Raw genomic sequence first — 26,189 nt, forward strand, 5'->3', positions numbered from 1 at the left:
TGTGAAAATAAGGACATCTTGCTAAAACAAAACCATACACTAATTAGACCACACCTAGAATACTGTGAAGGGGTTTTGGTTCCCTTATCAAAGGAAAAATATACTGGCATTGGAGGCAGTCCAGAGAAGGCAGACTCGGTTGATTTTGGCTATGGAGGAGCTGTTTTATGAGGAGAGGTTGAGTAGGCTAGGCCTGAATTCATTGGAGGCCTGAATGAGAGGCAATTTTTTAAAACATTTAAGATTCTTTGGAGGCTTGACACGGTAAAGACTGAGACGTGGTTTCCCTTTGTGGGAGAGTCGAGACACGATGGGCCTAATCTAATGGTAAGAGGTCACCCAGTTTGAATAAAGATCGGGGGAATTTCCTCCTTTGGATGGTGTGCAGTGAAGCTGTGAAATTTGTTACTGCAGAGGGCAGTCAAGGTTGAATTGTTAAACAAGTTGAAGGCTGTGATATACTTTATAATCAGTAAATGAATCAAAGGTTATGTGAAAAAGGCAGGACTGGCAGAGTTGATCAGATCAGCCACAATCTCAATGAATGGGAGAGCATACTCAGTGGTCTGAATGCCCTACTTCTGCTCTTACATCTTATTGTCTTGTGGTTTTCATGTGTAAAAGTATTTACTAATTTCTCTCCAAAAAGGCCCAACTCTGATGTTTAGGTAATCTAAGTTCTAAACTCTTCAACCAGCAGAAGTAGCTTCTACCAACACAGTTCCTGAATGTCTTAACCCTCGATCAAATCATGTTTTGAATTTTGAAATTCCAGGGAATACAATCTTGGTTTGTCTAATCTGCCCATATAATTTGACCATTGGAAGCCGTAACATTATGATACACTTCTTCAAAGCCGATGTATTCCTTCTGAAGCTGTGGTATCCAGAACTTATCCCATTACAATAGATGGGGTCTAAGCAGAAGTGTGTGTTGCTGTGGAATAACTGAAACCTCTGCATTCTAAACTTCTGAAGATAAAGCCCCATATTTAGTTAGCATACATATTTTGTCTTGTCTCAGTTATTTACTCTCTTCCCTGCAGGATTTTAGCCCTTTGAGAGTATTAGCTTTTATGGGTGCTGTATTAATACAGATTTTGTAGTTCAAAAGGTTATGTTCTATGTATCCATACCTGAGATTGGAGATAGTTGTGCAGTTCAGATGGGAGTTTTGTGTTCTCAAAGGTAATTTTATAATTAATTTGTCGATTTTATTGGCTAAGATGAATGTTGTAAATCCCAGAACACACTTTAAATAATAGGGAGTGCTGCCAGTGTCCTGATCAATTTTTTTATTTCAAGTACCTGGTCATCTTTTAAATTCCTGTTTGAGATTGCACTGCTGTAGAATGTCTGCTGTATTTGAGTGCACTACTACAAATTGCAACAATACTTCGTTTTTGAAATACTTTCAATATGTTTAAGTGTAATGCATGCTTGAATTTATATAATTAATTGCATATACAGTATATTTTTACATGTTTGTACATTAGGAAAGTGTTGAAAGATGAAAATATTATAATGTATAACGTAGCAGTTGTTTTTGTAAGATTTCAGTTCCCGAAGTGTACAACATCTTCTGTTTGGAGCTGATTTAGTAAGAGTCATTGCTTATAACACATTTTAAGTTGGTGGACTTGTAAGTTCAATCTCTTGTTTGTTATTTACTGCTAATGAAGATATCATAATTTAGACAATAAAACTCTAAGAAATCTGTGTTATATAGGCACTCATCACGGTTGTCTCTTTGGTAAGAATTTCACAGAGAAACGTTGTGAAACAAAAACTTTAAAAGCATCTCTTTGGAAGATGATCTGTTTTTGCATTGTAAATGAAAAATGTTGTTAACAAGTTGCAAAAACCTTCAATTCAGTGCAGAGTAATCTTTGGGAGAACTTCAAATCATGTGCCATGTTGTGGAATCTCTACATGTTATATACCCTTATGAGAAAAATACAAGAATCACTTCTGCAAGAAGTAGACATGCATCATCTTCAAAATAAAAATAGTCTTTGCTGTTATTTAAATCATGCTGTTGTTTACCTTGTGAATTTCATAAATCTCCCTGCTCAGCATAATTGTGTTTTAAGAATATAAATTAGAAGCTGTGATAGATCAATCAGCCTTGAGCCTCTCTGCCATTCAATAAGATTTGGAGACTTTTACAGCACAGGTGGAAGCCATTTGGCCAAGTGTCTGCACCAGTCAAAAAAGATCTGACAAAACTATAAGGTTTGGTTTCTAGACCTGCAGGTTCTGCCAGTGCAAGTGAATATCTACAAACTGCTTAAATGTTGAGTTTCTAACCCAGCAACCCTTTAGGTAGTAAGTTCCAGGTTCCCATTAGTCTGAAAATAATTCTCAACTGTCAACTTAGCCGTCTACCTCTTATCATAAATCCATGCAGCACCCCCCCCCCCCCCCAACCCAAAGTTCTCCATCGTTACTCTCTCGAGGAATGTGGAAAATGTTCTGTGTTGCCATGAAAGTTGAGTTGCCTACCTGGTGCCAGGGTTGAAGATGTCTCCTTGGGGTTGAGGAAAAACTTGGAGGGGGAGGGAATGGATCCAGTCGATGACATTGATGCAATTAGAAAGGAGGTTTTGCTGAAAATCTTTGAATAGTTAGGCATCAGTACTGGGGTAAAAGGGAGCTGTTCTGATAGGATAGGCTTTCCTTGAAATGTGCTGACATCACAATGCTGGTGAGTTGAATAACGAGGTCTGTGGAGAGCTTTAAACTAATTAGATGTGGGGAAGATTGGGAGATGGGGACTCTAAGTTTACAAAATCAGGTATGGCAGAAGTGCACCCAGCTGCAGCTCCTGGCAGAGTGTTAAAGAGCTGGAGCTGGATGCAGTCAGGATCATCTGAGGTCCTGTGCGTATCATAGGTAAAAGTTTGAGTGAGGTGGTCACACCTAAGATAGCAGCAGGATGACCATCAGGAACAGCAAAGGGAGTCGGCAGAGAGTGCAAGAATCTTCTGTGGCCATTCCCTTGAAAACCAGTATATTGTTGGGGAGGATGACCATTCAGGGGAAAGCAGTGGTAGCCAGGTTGGTGGCACTACGACTGGTTCTGGGGCACAGTGGGAAAGGGTAAATGTTAACAGCACCTACGTGATAGGAGACTCAGTAGTCAGAGGGACAGACAGGAGATTCTGTGGCCGCAAACAAGGATCCAAGATGGTGTTATGTCTCCTAGGTGCCAGGAGCCAGGAGGTCTTGGAGCGGCTGCAGAATGTTCTCAAGGGGAAGGGTGACTATCCAGAAGTGCACATTGGCACAATGACAGGTAGAAATAGGGAGGAGGTCCTGTGGAGTGATTATAGAGAGCTAGGAAAAAAGTCAAAAACCAGGACCTTGATGGTGGTAATCTCCAGATTACTTCCAGTGCTATGTGCTAGTAAAGGTAAGAACAGGAGGATGTGGCAGATGAATGAGTAGCTAAAGAATTGTTGCAGGGGACAGGGATTCAAATTTTCAGATCATTGGGATCTTTTCTGGGGCAGTGCTGACCAGTTCAAGAGAGATGAGTTGCACCTGAACTGCAAGGGGACCAATATCTTGGCGGTCAGGTTTGCTAGTGCTACAAGGGGAGGGTGGGATCCTGAACAGCAGGGAGGCAAGTGCGAGTCTGGAAGAAGATACAGTAATCAGAAATACTACGTTGAAGAGACCGATCAGACTGGAACATGACAGGGAGTGAGGAAAGTCTGTTGGATTAAATTGCATCGATTTCAGTGCAAGAAGGCTGATGAACTTGGTGTGGAAGGTACATGGGACAGGGATATTATAGTTGAAACTTTATTGCTGGAACAGCACAGCAGGTCAGGCAGCATCCAGGGAACAGGAGATTCGACGTTTCGGGCACAGGCCCTTCTTCAGGAATTCCTGAAGAAGGGCCTGTGCCCGAAACGTCGAATCTCCTGTTCCCTGGATGCTGCCTGACCTGCTGTGCTGTTCCAGCAATAAAGTTTCAACTTTGATCTCCAGCATCTGCAGACCTCACTTTCTCCACAGGGATATTATAGCCAATATAGAGACGTGGCTAAGGGAGGGACAGGACAGGCAGCCTCATGTGCCAGGGTACAGGTGTTTTAGGCGGGACAAAGGTGGTGGAAAGAAGGGAGGGGGAGTTGCATTTTTTTGATTAGGGCAAGTATCACAGCAGTAGTCAGAGATGAAATAACTGAAAGATCAACCAGTGAGGCTTTTTGGGTGGAGCTAAGAATTAAGAAGGGGGTGGTGATGTTATTGTGGATGCACTATAGGCCCCCAATGTCAATTAGAGGAACAAATATGCAAGGAGACTTGCAGGAGCAGTAGGGTTGTCTTAGTAGGGAATTTTAATTTTCCTAATGCCAGAGCATTAAAGGTTTAGATGGGGTGGAATTTGTGTGTTCTGGCGTTTCCTCAAGCAGTATATAGAGGGCCCGATTCGGAAAGAGGCAAAGCTTGACCTACTCTTGGGAAATGGGGCAAGACTGAAGTGACAGTGGGAGAACACTTTGGGACCAGTGACCATAGTTCTATTAATTTTAAAGTAGTTATGGAGAAGAACAAAACTGGTCCACAGGTTCAAGTTCTAAATTGGGGCAGGGTGAATTTTGGAATTATACAGGAGCTTGCAAGGGTTGATTGGAGTAGTTTATTTGCAGACAAAGGGACCTCTGGCATGTGGGAGGCCTTTAAAAGCGAGATAGCTTGAGTTCAAAGTCTACTTGTTCCTGTGAGGATGAAGGGCAAGTTTTGCAGGAATAGGGAACCCTGGGGAACTTTGGATGACAAGAGGTCTTGAGGCTTTAGACCATAAGACATAGGAGTGGAAGTAAGGCCATTCGGCCCATCGAGTCCACTCCGCCATTCAATCATGGCTGATGCGCATTTCAGCTCCACTTACCAGCGTTCTCCCCGTAGCCCTTAATTCCTCTAGACAACAAGAATCTATCAATCTCGGCCTTGAAGACATTTAGCGTCCCGGCTTCCACTGCACTCCGTGGCAATGAATTCCACAGGCCCACCACTCTCTGGCTGAAGAAATGTCTCCGCATTTCTGTTCTGAAATGACCCCCTCTAATTCTAAGGCTGTGTCCACGGGTCCTAGTCTCCTCGTTTAACTGAAACAATTTCCTAGCATCCACCTTTTCCAAGCCATGTATTATTTTGTATGTCTCTATTAAGTCTCCCCTTAATCTTCTAAACTCCAACGAATACAATCCCAGTATCCTCAGCCGTTCCTCATATGTTAGACCTGTCATTCCAGGGATCATCCGTGTGAATCTCCGCTGGACATGTTCCAGTGCCAGTATGTCCTTCCTGAGGTGTGGGGACCAAAACTGGACACAGTACTCCAAATGGGGCCTAACCAGAGCTTTATAAAGTCTTAGTAGTACATCTCTGCTTTTATATTCCAACCCTCTTGAGATAAGAGACAACATTGCATTCGCTTTCTTAATCACGGACTCAACATGCATGCTTACCTTGAGAGAATCCTCGACTAGAACTCCCAGATCCCTTTGTGCTTTGGCTTTATTAATTTTCTCACCATTTAGAAAGTAGTCTATGCTTTTATTCTTTTTGCCAAAGTGCAAGACCTCGCACTTGCTCACGTTAAATTCCATCAGCCATTTCCTGGACCACTCTCCCAACCTGTCTAGATCCTTCTGTAGCCTCCCCACTTCCTCAGTACTACCTGCCTGTCCACCTAACTTCGTATCATCGGCAAACTTCGCTAGAATGCCCCCGGTTCCCTCATCCAAATCATTAATATATAATGTGAACAGCTGTGGCCCCAGCACCGAACCCTGCGGGACACCACTCGTCACCGGCTGCCATTCTGAAAAAGAACCTTTTATCCCAACTCTCTGCCTTCTGTTAGACAGCCAATCCTCAATCCATCCCAGCAGCTCACCTCGAGCACCATGGGCCCTCACCTTGCTCAGCAGCCTCCCGTGTGGCACCTTATCAAAGGCCTTTTGGAAGTCTAGATAGACCACATCCACTGGGTTTCCCTGGTCTAACCTACTTGTTACCTCTTCAAAAAATTCCAACAGGTTTGTCAGGCATGACCTCCCTTTACTTTGACCATAAAAAGGAGGAGGCATGGCTCAGGTACAGGCAGCTGGGATCGAGGGAATCCCTGCAGATTTATAGGGAATACTGGAGTTCACTGAAGAAGGAAATTAAGAGGATGAAAAGAGGGCACAAGATAGCTTTAGCTGAGAAGGTAAGGGTGAATCCAAAGAAGTTCTTTAAGTATATTAAAGGCAGAAGAATAACTCGAGAGAGAATATAACCTCTCAAGGACCAAAGTGGATATGTATGCGTGGAACCGCAGGAGATGGGCGAGGTCTCCTCTGTTTACTGTGGAGAAAGACCTGCAGAGCTGAGGAATTGGGGAAGTTACTCGTAATATCTTGGGAACAGGCCATATCACAGTAATGGTGCTGTTGGACATAATAGAATGTATGAAGGTGAGTAAATCTCCTGGTCCTGACCAGATATATCCAAGAACCTCACAAGACATTAGAGAAATTGTGGTGGCCCTGGCTGATGATTTTTGCATCGTTGTTAGCCACCAGTGAGGTCCTGGAAGATGGAGGTTGGCAAATAATGTGCCCTTATTCAAGAAGGGCTGCAAAGAAGAAGTTGGGAACTGTAGACCTAACATCTGTTACTTGAGATGGTTCTGAGGGAGAAGATTCATTTGGAAAGACGGGATCTGATCAGGAGTAGTCAGAGTGGCTTTGTGCATGGGAAATCATGCCTCACAAATTTGTTAGAGTTCTTTCCTGAAATGACCAGGAAGATTGATGAGGGCAGGGCGATAGTCACCTATATGGATTTCAGGAAGACCTTTGATCAGCTTCCACATGGTAGGCTGCTCTGGAAGATTAGATCGCATGGAATCCAGGGTGAGGTGGCAAATTGGATACTCAATTGGCTTGATGGTAGGAAGCCGAGGATAAGAGTGGAAGGATGCTTGTCAGATTGGAGGCCTGTGATTAGTGATGCGCCACAGGCATTGGTGCTGGGCCCATTGCTGTTTGCTATCTATATCAATGATGTGGATGAGAATGTACAAGGCATGATTGGTAAGTTTGCTGGTGACACAAGAATAGGCGGTACAGTGGACAGTGAGGAAGGTTATCAGAAATTGCAGCAGTGGACCGAGAAATGTCAAATGGAATTTAATATAGATCAGTGTGAGGTCTTGTGTTTTGGAAAGTTAAGTCAAGGTCAGAATTTCATGGTGAATGGTAGGGCCTTAAGGCGTGCTCTGGAACAGAAGGACACGGGGATTCAGGTACACGATTCTCTGAAGGTGGAATCATAGGTCGATAGGACAGTGAAGTCTTTTGGCACACTGGCCTTCATTAGTCAGGACATTAAGTATAGACGTTGGGAAGTTACGTTGCAGTTATACAGGACGTCAGTGAAGCCACACAAGGAATATTGTGTTCAGTTTTGGTCACCTTGTTATAGGAAGGATGTTATTAAACTGTCAAGAGTGCAGAAGAAGTTTATAAGGATGTTGCCTGGATTCAATTGTCTGAGTTATAGGGAAAGGTTGGACAAAGCTAGGATTTCTTTCTTTAGGGTGTAGGAGACTGAAGTGGGACCTTTATAGAGGTGAATAAGATCATGACAGGCATGGATAGGGTGCATGCACTTGGTCTTTTTCCCAAGGTTGGGGAATCGAGGACATGGGGGCATCAGTTTAAGGTTAGAGGGGAAAGAACAAAAGGGAACCTGAGAGGCAACTCTTTTACACTGAGGGTGGTACACATATAGAGTCAGAGATGTACAGCATAGAAACAGACCCTTCGGTCCAAACTGTCCAAGCTGACCAGATATCCCAACCCAATCTAGTCTCACCTGCCAACACCCGGCCCATATCCCTCCAAACCCTTCCTATTCATATCCTATCAAAATGCCTCTTAAATGTTACAATTGTACCAGCCTCCACCACATCTTCTGGCAGCTCATTCCATACACGTACCACCCTCTGCGAGAAAAAGTTGCCCCTTAGGTCTCTTTTATATCTTTCCCCTCTCAGCCTAAACCTATCCCCTCTAGTTCTGGATTCCCCGACCCCAGGGAAAAGACTTTGTCTATTTATCCTATCCATGCCCCTCATAATTTTGTAAACCTCTATAAGGTCACCCCTCAGCCTCCGACGCTCCAGGGAAAACAGCCCCAGCCTGTTCAGCCTCTCCCTATATCTCAAATCCTCCAACCCTGGCAACATCCTTGTAAATCTTTTCTGAAACCTTTCAAGTTTCACATCATCTTTCTGATAGGAAGGAGACCAGAATTGCATGCAATATTCCAACAGTAGCCTTACCAATGTCCTGTACAGCTGCAACATGACCTCCCAACTCCTGTACTCAATACTCTGACCAATAAAGGAAAGCATACCAAACACCGCTTTCACTATCCTATCTACCTGCAACCCCACTTTCAAGGAGCTATGAACCTGCACTCCAAGGTCTCTTTGTTCAGCAACACACCCTAGGACCTTACTGTTAAGTGTATAAATCCTGCTAAGATTTGCTTTCCCAAAATGCAGCACCTCGGATTTATCTGAATTAAACTCCATCTGCCACTTCTCAGCCCATTGGCCCATCTGGTCAAGATCTTGTTGTAATCTGAGGTAACCATCTTCGCTGTCCACTACACCTCCAATTTTGGTGTCATCTGCAAACTTACTAACTGTACCCCTTATGCTCGCATCCAAATCATTTGTGCAAATGACAAAAAGTAGAGGGCCCAGCACCGATCCTTGTGGCACTCCACTGGTGACAGGCCTCTAGTCTGAAAAACAACCCTCCACCACCACCCTCTGTCTTCTACCTTTGAGCCAGTTCTGTATCCAAATGGCTAGTTCTCCCTGTATTCCATGAGATCTAACCTCGCTAATCAGTCTCCCATGGGGAACCTTGTCGAACGCCTTACTGAAGTCCATATAGATCACGTCTACTACTCTGCCCTCATCAATCTTCTTTGTTTCTTCTTCAAAAAACTCAATCAATTTTGTGAGACATGATTTCCCACGTACAAAGCCATATTGACTATCCCGAATCAGCCCTTGCCTTTCCAAATACATGTACATCCTGTCCCTCAGGATTCCCTCGAACAACTTGCCCACCACCGAGGTCAGGCTCACTGGTCTATAGTTCCCTGGCTTGTGTTTACCGCCCTTCTTAAACAGTGGCACCACATTTGCCAACCTCCAGTCTTCTGGCACCTCACCTGTGACTATCGATGATACAAATATCTTAGCATGAGGCCTAGCAATCACTTCTCCAGCTTCCCACAGAGTTCTCGGGTACACCTGATCAGGTCCTGGGGATTTATCCACCTTTAACCGTTTCAAGACATCCAGCACTTCCTCCTCTGTAATCTGGACATTTTGCAAGATGTCACCATCTATTTCCCTACAGTCTATATCTTCCATATCCTTTTCCATGGAATGAACTTCCAGCAGAAGTGGTTGATGCAGGTACCTTGACAACATTTAAAAGGCATTTGTACAAATGCATGGATAGAAAAGATTTAGAAGGAAATGGGGTTAGAGTGGATGGTCATTTTGGTTGGCATGGACCAGTTTGGGCTGAAGGTCCTGTCTCCATGCTATAGGACTCAATGACTCTACAACACTTTTTAAAAAATAATACCTAGGCAAAATATACAACGCTGATAAATAGCAGTAATTAGGATCAAAAGAAGAAAGAATGGTATAAGTGTATAATTATTGGCTCTTTATTTTAATGTATATTGTATTCAGAACAAAATTGAATTAACGATGCAAATGCAGATTAATGGGTGTGATCTTTATAGCCATTATGGAGAGATAGTTACAAGGAGATCAAAACTGGGAACTTCAAGTAATGTAACTTTCTGAAAGATCACGCAAGAAGGAAAGTAGGGTGGGGTAACCTTTTTGGGATGGGCTAGAATAAGCATGTTAGCAAGCAATGATGTTGAACCTGAAAGTGTAGCATTCATATACGTTTGGGTAAGCAATAAAAATGGAAAGAAGACACTGATGGGAGTTGTCTTTAGGCCCCGTAATAGTAGCTATACAGTGTGACAGAATAAATCCAGAGAAAATGGGGACATATAACAAAGACAGTTCAAGAATTATAGTTGGATTTAATACATTGGTAGTTTGAGATAGTCAGTCAGATTGACAGAGGAAGATTGTGTATGAGTGAATGTGTTTGGGACAGTTTTCTAGAGCAGTATGTTTTGGATCCAACCAGGGTCAGAATAGTTTTGATCTGATGATGCAGATTTAATAAATGATCTCCAAGTAAAAGATCCGCTCAAACAGTGACCACAGCATGACAGATTTTAATATTCCATTAACATTGAGAGGCTGGGTCTTGGATTAGAAACAACTGTGCTCAACATAAAACAGTTGGGGAACAGTGGCAGATATTGAAGAAAATAGTTCATGGCTGATATCAAAAATATATTCCTATGAGGAAGAAGGATTCTTGGAGGTGGATAAGCTTCCATCCATGTGAAGCAGAGAAGTTAAAGATAGCATCCGATTGAAAGAAAAATCATACAATCTGGCAGAGATAAGTGGTAAAATCATAGAGATGTACAGCACGGAAACAGACCCTCTGGTGCAACTCATCCGTGCTGACCAGATATCCTAACTTAATCTAGTCCCATTTGCCAGTACTTGGCCCAAATCCCTGTTAAACCCTTCCTATTCATATACCCATCCAGGTGTTTTTTAAATGTTGTAGTTGTACCAGCCTCCAGCATTTGCTGTGGCAGCTCATTCCATACATGAACCACCATCTGAGTGAAAAAGTTATCCCTTTTAAATCTTTCCCCTCTCACCTTAAATCTATGCCCTCTAATTCTGGACTCCCCCACCCCAGGGAAATGACCCTCTGTATTTACTCTATCCATGCCCCTCATGATTTTATAAACCTCTAGAAGTTCACCTCTGTGTCTCTGAAGCTCCAGGGAAAACCGCCCCAGCCTATTCAGCTGCTCCCTACAGCTCAAACTGCCCAGCCCTGGCAACATTCTTGTAAATCTTTTTGAACCCTTTTGAATTTCACAACATCCTTCCTATGGGAGGGAAACAGGAATTATATGCAATATTCCGAAAGTGGTCTTACCAATATCCTGTACAGCTGCAACATGATCGCCCAACAGCTATACTGAATGCTCTGACCAATAAAGGAAAGCATACAAAACACCTTCTTCACTATCCCATTCACCTCCGACTCCACTTTCAAGGAAGTGTGAACCTGCACTCTTTGTTCAGCAACACTCCCCAGGACCTGACCATTAAGTATCTACAAGTCCTGCTCTGATTTGCCTTTCCAAAATGCAGCACTTATCGAAGTTTATCTAAGTTAAACTGCATCTACTAATCATGGCCCATTGGCCCATCTGATCAAGATCCTGTTGTAATCTAAGGCAACCTCTTCGGTGTCCACTACACCTCCAGTTTTGCTGTCATCTGCAAACTTACTAACTCTATCTCTTATGTTCACATCCAGATCATTTATTTAAATGACAAAAAGCAGTGGACCAGCAATGATCCTTGTGGCACACCACTGGTCACAGGTCTCCAGTCTGAAAAGAAACATTCTACGATCACCATTTGTCTTCTATCATCAAGTCAATTCTGTATCCAAATGGCTAGTTCTCCCAGTATTCTATGTGATCTAACCTTGCTAACCAGTCTCCCATGGAAAACCTTATCGAATTCCTTGCTGAAGTCCATATAGATCAAATCCACCACGCTGCCCTTATCAATCCTTTTCGTTACTTCTTCAAAAAACTCAATCAAGTTTGTCAATTAGTGTTAACTATCCCTAATCAGTCCTTGCCTTTCCAAAAATGTAAATTCTGACTCTCAGGATTTCTTCCAACCACTTGCCCACCATTGATGTCGGGCTCACCGGTGTAAAGTTCGCTGACTTTTCCTTATCACCTATTTTAAATAGTGGCACCACATTAGCCCACTCCCAATTTTCCTGTGCCTCACATGTGACTGTTGTTGATAAATTATCTCAGCAACAGGCCCAGCAGTCACTTCCCAAGCTTCCCACAGAGTTCTCGGGAAAACCTGATCTGGTCCTGGGGATTTAGCATCCTTTGTGCGTTTTCAGGCATCCAGCACCACCATCTCTTTAATATGAGCATTTTTCAAGATGTCACCATTTATTTACCCACATCCTATACCTTCCATGTGCTTTTCCACAGTAAACACTGATGCAAAATATTTGTTTCATATCTCCCCCGGGGACGGGGGAAAGTGGAGGGAGGGATTGGATTGGGGAGGAAGGGAGATGGGTGGGGGGGGAAGGGGTGTGGCGGGGAAGAGGGATGGGTGGGGGGGAAGGGGTGTGGCGGGGAAGAGGGATGGGTGGGGGGGAAGGGGTGTGACGGGGAAGAGGGATGGGTGGGGGGGGAAGGGGTGTGACGGGGAAGAGGGATGGGTGGGGGGGGAAGGGGTGTGGCGGGGAAGAGGGATGGGTGGGGGGGGAGGAGGGATGGGTGGGGGGGGGAGGGGTGTGGCGGGGAAGAGGGATGGGTGGGGGGGGAAGGGGTGTGGCGGGGAAGAGGGATGGGTGGGGGGGAAGGGGTGTGGCGGGGAAGAGGGATGGGTGGGGGGGGAGGGGTGTGGCGGGGAAGAGGGATGGGTGGGGGGGGAGGGGTGTGGCGGGGAAGAGGGATGGGTGGGGGGGGAGGGGTGTGGTGGGGAAGAGGGATGGGTGGGGGGGGAGGGGTGTGGTGGGGAAGAGGGATGGGTGGGCGGGAAGGGGTGTGGCGGGGAAGAGGGATGGGTGGGGGGGAAGGGGAAGGGGTGTGGCGGGGAAGGGGTGTGGCGGGGAAGGGGGATGGGTGTGGTGGGGAAGGGGTGTGGCAGGGAAGGGGTGTGGCGGGGAAGGGGGATGGGTGTGGCGGGGAAGGGGTGTGGCGGGGAAGGGGGATGGGTGTGGTGGGGAAGGGGTGTGGCGGGGAAGGGGGATGGGTGTGGCGGGGAAGGGGTGGGGGGGAAGGGGTGTGGGGGGGGAAGGGGGGTGGGTGGCGGGGAAGGGGTGTGGCGGGGAAGGGGTGGGGGGGAAGGGGTGTGGGGGGGGTGGCAGGGAAAGGTGGGGTGGGGAGGAAGTGGGGGGAGTGGAGGGTGGTAAGATGGGGGGGGACGTATTCCCAGGAGTATCCTCCCTAAGTACAGCTGTAATATTATCCCTGATCAAAAATGGCAAAGTTCCCTAGATTCACCACCCCTCCACCACCACCACCACCACCACCACCACCATCACCCACCCCACCTTATTAGTTTAAATTCTCCCAAGCCGCTGTCGCAAATCTACCTTCCAGTACATTCGTACCCTTCCAATTCAGGTGCAATCTGTAACCTTCTTATACAGGACACTTCTACCCTAGAAGAGATTCCAATCATCCGAAAATCATAGTATTGGGAAAATTTTAAAACCTAATATAACATAATTCAAATAATAATAATAAAGAGAGTGAAAATAAACTGAATAAACTTGCAATTAATAGCAAAAAGGACAGGAAGAGTTTCTGTAAACATAGGACAAGGAATGGAGAAGCCAGAGTGAATATAAGCTCCTTAGAGAATGAGGTTGGGGAAGAAATAATAGAGAACCAGGAAATTGCAGAGGAGTAGAATAAATACTTTTTCAATCTTCAAAGTAGAAAACACTAATACCATTCCAAAATTACCAAATATTCAAGGGGTAAAAGGAGAAATGGATTTTAAAAATGCATTAAATAATCACTGGAGAAGCAAATAAGTGGGAAACTGATGAGGCTAAAGAAAGATGATGACTCTGGACCTGAAGGGTTACATCCTAGGATATTAAAGGAAGTAGCTGCAGAGATAGTGGATCTGCTGGTTGTAAGCTTCGAGGAGCCTTCAATTCTGGAAAAATCCCAGAGAATTGGTTAACTACCAATTGAAGAAAGGTCTATTACCTATTAGCTTAAGGTCTGTTATTGGGAAAATGTTTAAGCCTACAATAAAGGCTGTAGAGGAGGGCATTTAAAAATGAAGGGGAAATCATGTCTGACAAATTTATGAGACTTCTTTGAGCAGGTACCAAGCAAGATAGAAAAGCAGAAGCAGTAGTTATAATTATTTGGATTTTCAGAAAGCTCCATATTAAATAAGGGACTTATAAAATATAATGGAGAGGGTAGCCATTTTCAGGATGGCAACCTGTAACTGAAGGTTTGCCACAGAAATCTGTGCTGGGGCCACAATTATTTATGATATATGTTAATGATCTAGATGAGGAAAGTGAATGAATTATAGCCGAGTTTGCAGATGATACAAAAATAGGTGGGAAGACATGTGGTGAGGATTAGATAAGGTAGATTAGATTACTAATGCTTTAAAAATATTCACGTATTCTGCTCCCGCCATCTTTTCAAGAAGAGAATTCCAAAGACACTGAACCTTATAAGAGAAAAATATTTGACCTAATTTTAAAAACTGATCCAAGGGTATGAGCCTGGCTCTCTCACCTTTCCTCACAAGACCAACCCTGTCATTCCAGGTACTAGTCTAGTTAACCTTTTGTTGAACTGCCTCCAACACATTTGCATCCTTCCTTAAATAAGGTGACTAGTACTGTGCTTTGTACTCCAGATGCAAACTGTATAACTGAAGGATAACCTCCCTACTTTTATATTCAGTTCCCCTTGCAATAAATGGTAATATTCTGTTAGCTTTCCTAATTACTTGCTGTATCTGCACCTCTGAGATCTGTAATCTTTCACTATTTAGATAATTGGTTTCTTTATTCATAGAATATGAATCATAGAATTCCTGCACTTCAGATAAAGGTCTTTAGAGTCCTCACTGACCCAGACTCCGTAACCTCACATTTACCATGGCTAATCCACCTAGTTTGCATATCCCTGGACACAACGGGACAATTTAGTAAACCCAATTCATCTAACCTCCACATGTTTGAACTGTGGGAGAGAATCAGAGGGCCTAGCAGAAACCAACACAGACAACTCAACACAGGTTAAAAATCACGCGACGCAAGTTGATAATCCGATGAGTTTATTGGAAACACTAGTTTTTGGCATGCCGCGCTGCTCCTTCATTAAGTGTTAGTGCTCCGAAAGCTAGTATTTTCAAATAAACCCGTTGGACTACAAACTGGTGTTGTGATTTTTGACCTTGTCCAACCCAGTCCAATACTGGCACCTCCACATCAAACTCCACACAGTCACCCGAGACTGGAGTTGAACCCGGGTCCTCAGCACTTGAGGCAGCAGTGCTAACCACTGTACCAACCCATTCTTCCTGCCAAAATGTACAGTTTTACATTTCTTCCCATTATACTCCATTTGCCTCATATAATTGCTCAATGAACCTATCTGTATTCCTTTGTGACTACTTTTATGTCCTCTTCATAGCTTAGTTTCTGACCAATCTTAAGGATATTTAATTTGGATGAGGAGAGACATTTTGTTTTTTCCTTACCCACTCCATGCTGTCTCTCTTTTTCTGTCTGATTCTTTCTCTCATATGTTAGTGTTTGGAGTATTTACATTTTCTAACTGTCACCAGAGCACACCAGGGCAATTGGACGCTTTTTGTTTCCTTCTAAATTCTACTTTTATTTGAAAAAGTCAACAATAATTAGAATGATTAAAGAACTTGTCTTCCTTTGAATTAAGCATGCTTTCTGATGCTTACTCCATTGCTGGAGCACTTCTGGGAAATTCAAGTTATCTTTTTTCCTAAGCATGCTGCACATAGCATGTCATGTCTTCAATTATTCTGATACACTAGCCAGAAATGATACTTTGTAAAATAAATTTCGATTTGTACTTGATTAAATTAATGCCGACTACTTTCAACAGCCTCCTAGGCAGTTCTCAATAGGTGGGCACTCCATTATTGAAATATTGGACAGAATCTTGTTGAGCCATTGGGTAAGTCTTGCCTGTTGACTGGAAAGTGAGCAGGAGACCTGTGCTGTCCCTTTTTGGGTAAACCTGCTAAGCTACAAGCCAACCATGCAGTGAGTGGTGAGCCCAGAGCTGGTCCTTCCTCTGAAATCAAAACCGTAGGGTGCATGTCTTCGCTGCTCAGAGCTAGATAATCAGAACTTGGCAGCTTATGCTCAGAGGCATGGGGAATTGTGGCAGCTGCTGGAAGGATAGGCACTAGGAGGTAGCAGTGTCACAGAATGGTGGATTGATCCTGGTGACAGGTCAGTAATGTGGGATGGTTTTGATGGAGAAAAGGTGCAGAGGCCTTGTCACCAAGGGACAGGAGACTGACTTACTGGAGGTGTATCATTGCCATGCCTTACAATGATAGTCCCTGGATCCCTGTCTTAGAAGTGACAAGAGATGTATGTGATTTCATGTGTTGTGAATGCCACATGGCTAAATGTCTGTCCACTACAATGTTAATATCAGCAGGAGCAAGATGTGTCCTTTGAACAGTCGTCAATTGGATATTTCAAGGTTTCCATATACAGTAAGGTGTGATGGTTGACCATGGACTTTCCTGTCAAGTATTAAATTCTGACAAAGGCGGGAAGGTGGCAGGGTTCAGATAGGTCACCATCCCATCTAATTAGATGCTCTTGTACATAGAAGCAACAGCAGAGGATTCCGCCAGTTGTTTCTGCAGATTACTTTTAAATTTCTATCCGGTCTGTTAAAGAGTTTGTGTCTTTGGTGCAATTGTTATGGGAAAGGTGAAATAGCTTGTTGTGATACATGCTCCCAATTCCTTTAAAATATGAAGAACATCAATCAGAGCACCTCGTAATCGTTTCTTTTCTGGAGAACTTGTCCATCTTGCATAATCAGTCCCATAATCCCTTGTACATTCCGATTGCTCTTTTGTTCAAATAAATTTGCAAACTAGCTGAAAGCAAACTGATGATGAGTAAAGAGAAATAGACCATTTGTTCAGATAACAGTTCATGCTGTATCATGGAAATTTAAGTACATTAACCTGAAAAGACCTAAGAAGGCTGAAAAAGGTTACAAATGAAAATGAGGCACAAGCATCTCAAAAAAATACTTTTAATGCTTGTATTAAAAGATTAAAATATATTAAAATGTAATATATTAAACAAATTTAGTCATTATTGCAAAATCAAAAATCAAAAATCAATCATAGACATTAGTACTCAACTTGTGCACAGAGGATTTTTAATGTATGGATTTGCAACAATGATAGAATATGCATTGTTTACTAACTAACAGGTAAAACTAATAAAACTAATAACCAATGTCACGAAAGTAGCAAAGAAAAATTAGGAATGGGAAAATTGGAACAGTGCCTATAGCGTGCGAATGCCTGATAGCTATGTTCTGTGTACTATGGAACTGTTTAAAAAGATAATTGAGCATTTATGTTCAAGAGAGAAAAAAATCAAGCCTTTTCTTTTTCAGTAGCAGAGTGGGTAATTAAGTTTGCTTGATTCATAAGTATTGAAGGTTGTCGATTTATAGGTGAAGGGTGTGAGTGCATCTGAAATACACAATAAAATTCATTCATGCAGTCCATGTGCTGTAGGTAGGATGCATAATGCCAATAGGGAGAGAGATCCAGGATTTAGTATTATCTTTATCATATTTGAGGATGGCACAATGGCTCAGTGGTAAGCTCTGCTGCTTCGCATGGAGTTTGCAGGTTCTCCGTGTGTCTGTTGGCTTCCTCCTGCTGTCCAAAGGGTGGATACTTCCAAGTACAACGGGACCTTGATCAGATGGGCAAATGGGCTGAGGAGTGGCACATTGAGTTTAATTTAGGTAAATGTGAGGTGCTGCATTGTGGAAAGGCAAATTAGCAGAGGTCTTTTACACTTAATGGTAAGGTCCTGGGAAGTGTTGCTGAACAAAGAGACCTGGGAGTGCAGGTTCATAGTTCCTTGGAAGTGGAGCTGCAGGTGGATAGGATAGTGAAGATGGTGTTTGGTATTCTTTCCTTCACTGGTCAGTGCATTGAGTGTCGGAGTTGGGAAGTCATGTTGTGGTTGTACAAGACATTGTTTAGGTCACTTGTGAAATATTGTGTGCAATTCTGGTGTCCCTCCTATCGGAAGGATATTGTGAAACTTGATAGGGAATGGTGGAGGTTGAGAGGTGACCTTATAGAGGTTTATAAAATCATGAGGGGTACAGATAGTCAAGGTCTTGTCCCCAGAGTAGGGGAGTCTAAAACTAGAGGGTGAGGGAAAAGATTTAAAAGGGTTCCAAGGAGCAACATTTTCACGCAAAGGATGGTGTGCGTGTATGGAATGAGCTGCCACAGGAGCTGGTGGAGGCTGGTATAATGACAAGATTTCAAAGGCATCTGGATGGGGACAAGAATAGGAAGGGTTAGGAGGATATGAGCAAAATGCTGGCAAATGGAACTAGACATTAGACATTTAGGATATCTGGTTGGCATGGATGAGTTGGTCTATATCCAAACTGTACAACTCTATCACTGTATAGGCAGGGTAGGTGAATTGGCCACACTTATTGCCCATAGTGTCCAGGAGTGTGCAGGCTAAGCAGATTAGCCATGGGTAGCCATGGGAAATGTAGGGTTGCAGGAATAGGGCAGGAGTGTGCATCTGGGTGATGCTCTTCAGAGGGTCGATTATGGATTTTGTGGGCCAAATGGCCAAGTTCCATACTGGAGGGATTCTAGGATTATAACATTAGCTACCATAGATGACATGTGAGACATGTGTCTTAATGTCATAGAAACAATAGCAAGCATTCTGATGTGTGTTAGTTTTAAGTATGTGTTCTGGCAGTTTTCTTATCCCAGTTACTTTCTACAAAAAAAGGAAGGTTATTGTTGCAGTAAAAGAATTGACATATTGTCCTTCTCCTCCAGACTTTTTGGAGGGTTTCCTTGCTCTGCTATTGCTTACCTTGAGCTTATCTTTGCGCTGTCACCAAGATGGACTAAAGGTTAGAGATTAGGATTCTCTTGTCATGGCTAAAGATAAACAGTAAAAACATGTTGGGACCTTGAATATCTATTGTATCTTATTTATATCTAACCCTGTAATAGCTATAAAGTACTGAAAACTGACCTTTTATTAACTGTCTTATAATAACAGCAATTAGAGGAGAAAAGTGAAGATGAAGAAGACAAAGAATGCCTGAAGCAAGCCATAACTGCTCTTCTTAACCTCCAGAGCAGTATGGAAAGGATTTGTTCAAAATCACTTGCGAAAAGAAGGCTGAGGTAAGCAATTTCCATTCATCCCTGGGTTTTTCCTGGTTGATCACATCTGTAAGTTCCTGTGGTTCCCATTTCCTCTTACTGTTAACAAAGAACAGTGTTTTAGTTTTCGGGCTCCGTTTACATAGGAAATGATGTCAGACACCAAAAGCTTGTTTTTATTCAAAGCATTTTATGCTTTTAAGTTGCTGTACAACTGAAGCTTAAAACCAAACAGCATCTTGAGAATGAGTATGACGACTTTGCTAAACATTGGGTGGTAAGCTTGATATTCTTAAAAGGTTCTTCTTTAAAGGGAATTAGCTACATTGTTGTTTTTTAAAATTGAAATCATTCCATGAAAATATTCATCAAAAGGTTTTATGTTTTTATATTTGATACTGCGAAGGGACAAGTGGATGCATGCATCTTTTAATTTAGTTGTTTTCTCACTTTCCTTTTCGACAAGACAAAGTGAATGGAATTGTTTTCTTAATGTTGAAGTTCAACAAATTATTAGCAACACTGCGGGAACAAATTGAATAACTTGACAGTTCCACTTGTTCAGCAGTGATTTCTTTTCAGCAGATTATTTATATATAATATATATATATATTTTAAACAAATGAAGTGTATTAGGAGAACTAGCTACACTTTGAAAATATCTGTTTCAATATTGTAAGTGCATTGTCCAAACATCTGTACTTTTCAGTTATGTGCATTGGTGCATGGGTATTTGAGTTCACTTATCAGGATTAACAGATTGAGATTTGGTAATTAGGGCTTTTTACTCTCTTTCAGTGAGTCTGCATGTCGTTTTTATAATCAACAAATGAAAAGCAAACATCTTGCAATTAAGAAAATGAATGAAATCCAGAAAAATATTGATGGCTGGGAAGGCAAAGACATTGGACAGTGCTGCAATGAATTTATAATGGAAGGCACACTGACACGTGTGGGTGCAAAACATGAAAGGCACATATTCCTATTTGATGGCTTGATGATTTGCTGTAAATCAAATCATGGTCAGCCGAGATTGCCTGGTGGAAGCTATGCAGAATATCGTCTCAAAGAGAAGTTTTTCATGCGTAAGGTACAGATCAATGACAAAGATGACACTAATGAATACAAGCATGCTTTTGAAGTTATCTTGAAGGATGAAAATGGTGTAATTTTTGCTGCTAAATCAGCAGAGGAAAAGAATAATTGGATGGCAGCTTTAATTTCTTTACAATATCGTAGTACACTGGAGAGGATGTTGGACGCCACAATGCTACAGGAGGAAAAAGAGGAGCCACTTAGGCTCCCAAGTCCTGAAGTATACAGGTTTGCTGAGCCAGATTCTGAGGAGAACATTGTGTTTGAGGAGAATGTGCAATCTAAATCGGGAATTCCCATTATCAAAGCTGGAACTGTTACAAAACTGATCGAACGGCTTACTTACCATATGTATGCAGGTAGGTACAATCTTTTTGCAATAGGGTGTTGTATTAAGAGATTTGATAGATTTATGCAGAAAGATTAAGTATCAGATGCTATAAGAAATATAAATTATTGCTTATTGTGTCTTAATAATAGTTATAGCAACCCTGCTTTTTTTATTTGTACAGCTTAAAAAAATGTTTTTCCTATTGCTGAAACGAATCTGAGCATCTTTCGAACTTTGCTCTGTTGAAGCTAATAAAATGTTACATTTCAACACTGAACAATTGAACTAAACATTGAACAATTCAACAAGTGCACTGTAATAGCTAGCCTTAAATAGGTGATTCTATCCATAATTTTAAAGGGATAACGGCATAACAAGGAAGAAAACTTGTCCTGTTTAAATCATTCTTTAGGGAAAAATGTTTTGTTTAATTTTCAAGATTGCTGGGCTCAGGTTAAATATCATACATTGAAATCATGGCAATATTACTGCATATGTTTCACCAATAACAAGTGCTATTTGAAGGCACATGTATTAATGGGAATTCATTGATTTGTTTGTCCAGTTCATTACTTTCCTGCAATAAGTCTTGCTTGGCAAATCTAATTCCTTTATTTCAATAATGTGGTTATTTTTGTTCCAGGAGTTTGATATGTGTGTATATTTAAAAGTTGATGTTGTTAGGACAAAGGTCACTTCTAATGTTGGAACTATTTGTGCCCCAGCCTTTTGAGCCACATTTTCCTTTGTTCATCTGGACAGATGAAGCAGGAAAGTTAAAAGTTCAGTTTTGATCAATGCCTTTTCTGTGGTGAAATGCAGCGGTTGACTGTGTTGATGTCTGTGATCTTCATTTATCAATTTTAATAATTTGATATGAGAAGCATACCATGTATCAATATCTTTGTGGCCTTGATTAGAAGCAATTGACTACAAATGATAATGTAAAATTGTGTCCTAGTTGATGTTTAGTTTTTGCTTAACTTAAATTCCATTTTGAGAAGTGACTTTCAAATGCCAGAACAATTCATATTTGCCTTTGGTAATGTAAAGCCTATGATGGTTACTACTTGTTTTATATAATTTTGTGCTTTTGAAAGTGAAGGCATGAGAAAATGCAATAATTTTCTCTTCCATTGCCAATGGATGAATGCTCATGGGTCATTTAATTGAAAATTCAAGTTTGCTCCTGTGCCTCAACAAATTGTTTTAACTGAAAATCCAGAGCAAGACCTCTAACTGCACCGATATGATTTTTATTTCTCTTGTGTGCCAGCATTATGTGCTTTATTTTACTATTATTAGATTGTTTTCTACTTTGGATTACATTTTTGTCAACAGAATTAAGAAGGTTGCAGTTTTTGAAGATGCCAAGTTAAAAGTTACAAAATATCCATGTTGTGCTAGTGAGACATTGGTTTCATTTTTGAATTTGTATGGATTTCCATCTCATTTGTGTCAAATATGGTTAATTTGGTATCTATGCACACAAGTACAAATATATATGTTCCATGTGGGATGTAAGCAAATTGTGTATTTATATTGGCGGGATAAAGGTGCTTCCTGTTCATTGCACCTGCTGCAACTGAGTCAATCATAAGGGCTGTTCCGACCATTCATGAACCTCATTTTGACTTCCTGTCCAAAAAAAAGTAAATTTTTTTTTCCTTTTATTTCAAGTTTTAAAAAAGAATAAGTTGAGCAAGTGGGCACAGGTTTGCTAAAGTTATGAAGCTGTTGACCTTTACCCATCATCTGTGCCACTGTTATATTTTATTTTTTGTGTTCTATTACTTTGGTATACTCCTGTTTCCTTACTTGGGTTGAATTTGAGGGTGATTGTTTGCAAAGAAGCTTATTGTTCATTCTTCATTCAAAACTGTTGAAGTTGGGTGGGGTAGTTAACACTTGGGAAAACTCTTCATGCTAATGAGCAAATAAGCTTTCGAGAAAATACTTTGCAGCCCCAATAAAAAAAACTTAAGTATGTTACTTGTACCAAGCAGCTGAACAGATGGCAGTATTTATGCTGAATGAGAACAGTTATGTGTAAGCTCTGCTGCAAGGAGCTGTAATTTTATTTCCTAGAAGTAATCTGAATAAATCTGCAGATCTACAGTTTGTGAGAAAAATGAATTGTGTAGCTCATTATTGTAGCATGGAGTTTTACCGTCTGGTTTGAGCATAAATTTAGCAAAGGATTTGTATTGACTGTATTAACAATTCTATTTTTGTATACATCACCATTAAATAATTTGCAGGGGGATCCTGTGGGTATTGAGAGATCTGAACAAATTCATTTAAAAAATTGAAAACAGGATGTTATGATACAATGGAGCTTACTTTTGAAAGTAAACATTGTTTAAACTTTAAAATTTCCTCAGTATCACCTTGAGGACTCCCCGGCAAATAAAAGATTAGAATGAGTCTTGATTCACCCAAAATATATGAAATAACCCATTTATACCCCGCAAAGTAAGTCGAAAACAAATTACACCAAGTTCACTTGAGGTCTGCAGGACTGATGTAAGACTTGTTTCTCCCAAACCTAATGTTTACTGTAAAGTGTATTAAATGTCTTTTCCCCACATTCTCATGTCATTGACCAATCTTGTTTTCTGCACTTGCTTAAAGAATATTCAATATATTATCAAAGTTGCTGATTTTCCATCACACAAAATTATTACATAGACTGTAAAATCTTTATTTTGCATGAACAGTGGGAGTTTCCTATTTAGCTGTTGGGGTTTTCTATCCAATATTCTAGTTCGATCACTTAGAAAGATCAATGTTTGCACAATTGTAGCAATTCAACAAATTGGGAATCTGTTTACAATTGCAGGCGTAGTCACAATGGAGATCAAGTTCACAAGGCAGAGCTGTTCGGGCAAGGCAGTGCACAAATGACCTTCTATTTTGCATTATATATTACAAAACGTTTTTTAAATATATTTTTATTGAAAAATACATTTTTTAATGTTACAACAAATACAAAGCAATACAATTCAAAACAATACAAAGAAAGAATACCAAAGAAATTGTAAAATCCCATGTACAAATGTATAAATATATATAAATATATGTTTTAGAAAATCCCAATTAACGACTTAACTAAACTAGTAATAACTAACAACAAACTATTAAATAATAGTAATACAGCTCAGCAAAACAAAACACTAGCTCTCGAATATTGAGAAAATTAATTTTCACAAATGTTCACAGTTCCCCTCTCTGGACTCGTAAAGCACAATTATTCTGACTATCTAAAAGCCCTTATTAATGTGGCAGATAAATTTATGTCCAGGTATTCCAAAAAGGGCCACCGTGTGTTATAGAAATTCTCAGTTTTGTGGTGTACCATACTTGTAAGAAAACCCAAATAGATACGTTCATTAACAATCTTACACCAACCCGATAGGCCCGAGAGATTTTCAGACGCCCAACTTAACACAATAGTTCTTTCTTGCACTTAAAGTGAGGATGTCGAAAAGGTTTTTTTTATGCACATCCACAGGGAATACACTGGGCAGACCAAGAAGAAGAGACGTCGGGTCTTTCTCCACCTTTACATCCAAATACCCTCCATTGCCCCCGCCACAGCGCTCTAGTATGTTTGAAACCTACCACTGAACCAGAGACAATGGGTAAGAGTGCCAGTACTTGGGCATGTCGAAGATACCCCTAGTTTAAATTTTGACAAATGATTCGGAGCCAAGTGGACCCTGAGGAGAATCTTCAACTATAAAGCATGGGTCCGATCGCAAAATATCTTTCTTGCGTTTTCCCAAATATCATCCCATGCCTCTGAGGAGACCTCAGTGCCTAGCTCTCCCACACCCTGCAAAGTTGATCAAACTCATTTGAGGGGCCCCACCCCACTTGATGATATAAAGTGCTAACAGAAACTATTCTCTTAGCACTGAGCACCTCCTCTCTCTCTGTCGGATTTGTTGGGATCGGTCAAAACTGTCGTCTTTTTTTAAATAAAATCCGTAACTTGAAGAAAATGGAAGTGGTCCCTGCTAGATACCTCATATTTCTGCGCTAACTGATCAAAAGACATCATTTTGTGTCCCTCAAATAAATCACCCATGCAAGACACACCCCTAGCTGCCCAATGTTTGAAACCTGAATCCATCATCCCTGGTTGAAAACCCAGCATACCCACTGTAGGTGTAAGAATAGGTGTTTTGTCAATACTGCCTTCCCTCTGCCCTCCATGCTTTAACTGCACTGATACCTATCGGGTTATGGCAATATTCCTTAACTGTCCTCTTTTTGTCCAAACTAGTAAGGGAACACTTTGCCTGAGAAGTTACGATATCTAACTAAATTGAAAAAGGGTTCCCACAATCCCAGTCACCCATGTAAGATAAAAGCAAGCTTAGTTTTAATATCCGGGAGATCCACTTCCCCCAGTCTGTGAGGCAATTGCAGTTTAGCTAATCTAATAAAGGGCCGATTACAATGCCAAATAAAAGAGATCAACCAGACTTTTCCATAAGCAAACGTTGAGGGGGAGCATCCGTATAGGGCACAACAAATAGGGAGACTATTCGTCTTAATAAGAGCTATCCGACCTAACCATGAGACTGGAAGCGCCTCCCACCTTTGAAGGTCTTGTTTGATTTTGTCGAATAATTGAACAAAATTAACTTTAAATAGCTGACCAAGAACTGGAGTGATGAATATGCCCAAATACATAAAACCCCTCTGTGACCACTTAAATGGGAATCAAGATTTGCCCTCAAGACCTAGCACCTTCATAAGACCACCCATAGGCATAGCCTCTGATTTTACAAAATTAATCTTCTGCCCCGAAAAGGTGACAAACTGGCTGATGCATTGTATCAGGCGAGGCACCGAAACTGCTAGATTTGACAAAAGAAATGAGGACATCATCCACGTACAGCAAAATCTTATGTAACTTTGACCCTGCTTCTGGAGTCGATATATTAGGAACTCTACGAATGGGATCTGCAGCCCTTTATAAAGCCCACCTGGTCCTCTTTAACAATAGATGGTACCACAGTTTCCAGCGTTAACGCAAGAGTCTTAGAGATGATTTTAAAGTCAACATTTAAGAGTGAATTGGGCCTGAAAGAAACACTGTTCTCCAGGACCTTCCCTTTTTTTAAGAATAAGCGAAATATTGGCCTCTGTTTGAGATGGCAGGAGACGATCATGACTGTACGAATCATGGAACATGTTGAGCATCGGGCCTGACAATATGCTTATAAATTCCTTATAGAATTCGCTAGGAAGTCCATCAGGACTGGGCGCCTTTCCACTGAAGATGCTTCACAGCATCCTGCACCTCTTGCTCTGATAAGGGGGTATTGAGAAAAGAATCTTGTTCGTGGGTCACACATGGGAGCTCCAGCTCCTTGAAAAAGGACTCCACCTTGGCCCGTCCCTCTTCACAACCCTCAGATTTGTATAGTTCAGAGTAAAATCTCTGGAATGCCACATTAATCTTTTTGGAATCGCATGTTAGGTTCCCAGACCCTTCCCTAATCAATGTAATGGCTGG

General features: G+C 41.6%; 1 protein-coding gene across 5 annotated transcripts in view; it reads left to right on the forward strand.

Moving 5' to 3' along the window:
- The window catches only part of sos1 (son of sevenless homolog 1 (Drosophila)), a 301,150-nt gene that overhangs the window by 212,118 nt on the left and 62,843 nt on the right, over nucleotides 1-26,189 (forward strand). For all 5 annotated transcript variants that reach the window (XM_087991552.1, XM_043696383.2, XM_043696384.2 and 2 more), the window contains 2 exons: nucleotides 19,124-19,251; nucleotides 20,029-20,684. In XM_087991552.1, the coding sequence (XP_087847678.1) occupies nucleotides 19,124-19,251; nucleotides 20,029-20,684 (784 nt within the window). The remainder of the gene's footprint in view (nucleotides 1-19,123; nucleotides 19,252-20,028; nucleotides 20,685-26,189) is intronic.

Source organism: Chiloscyllium plagiosum, unplaced genomic scaffold (assembly GCF_037043375.1).
Source record: "Chiloscyllium plagiosum isolate Xiang-an unplaced genomic scaffold, Cpla_swu_hap1 HiC_scaffold_10, whole genome shotgun sequence".
Classification (NCBI taxonomy): Eukaryota; Metazoa; Chordata; class Chondrichthyes; order Orectolobiformes; family Hemiscylliidae; genus Chiloscyllium; species Chiloscyllium plagiosum.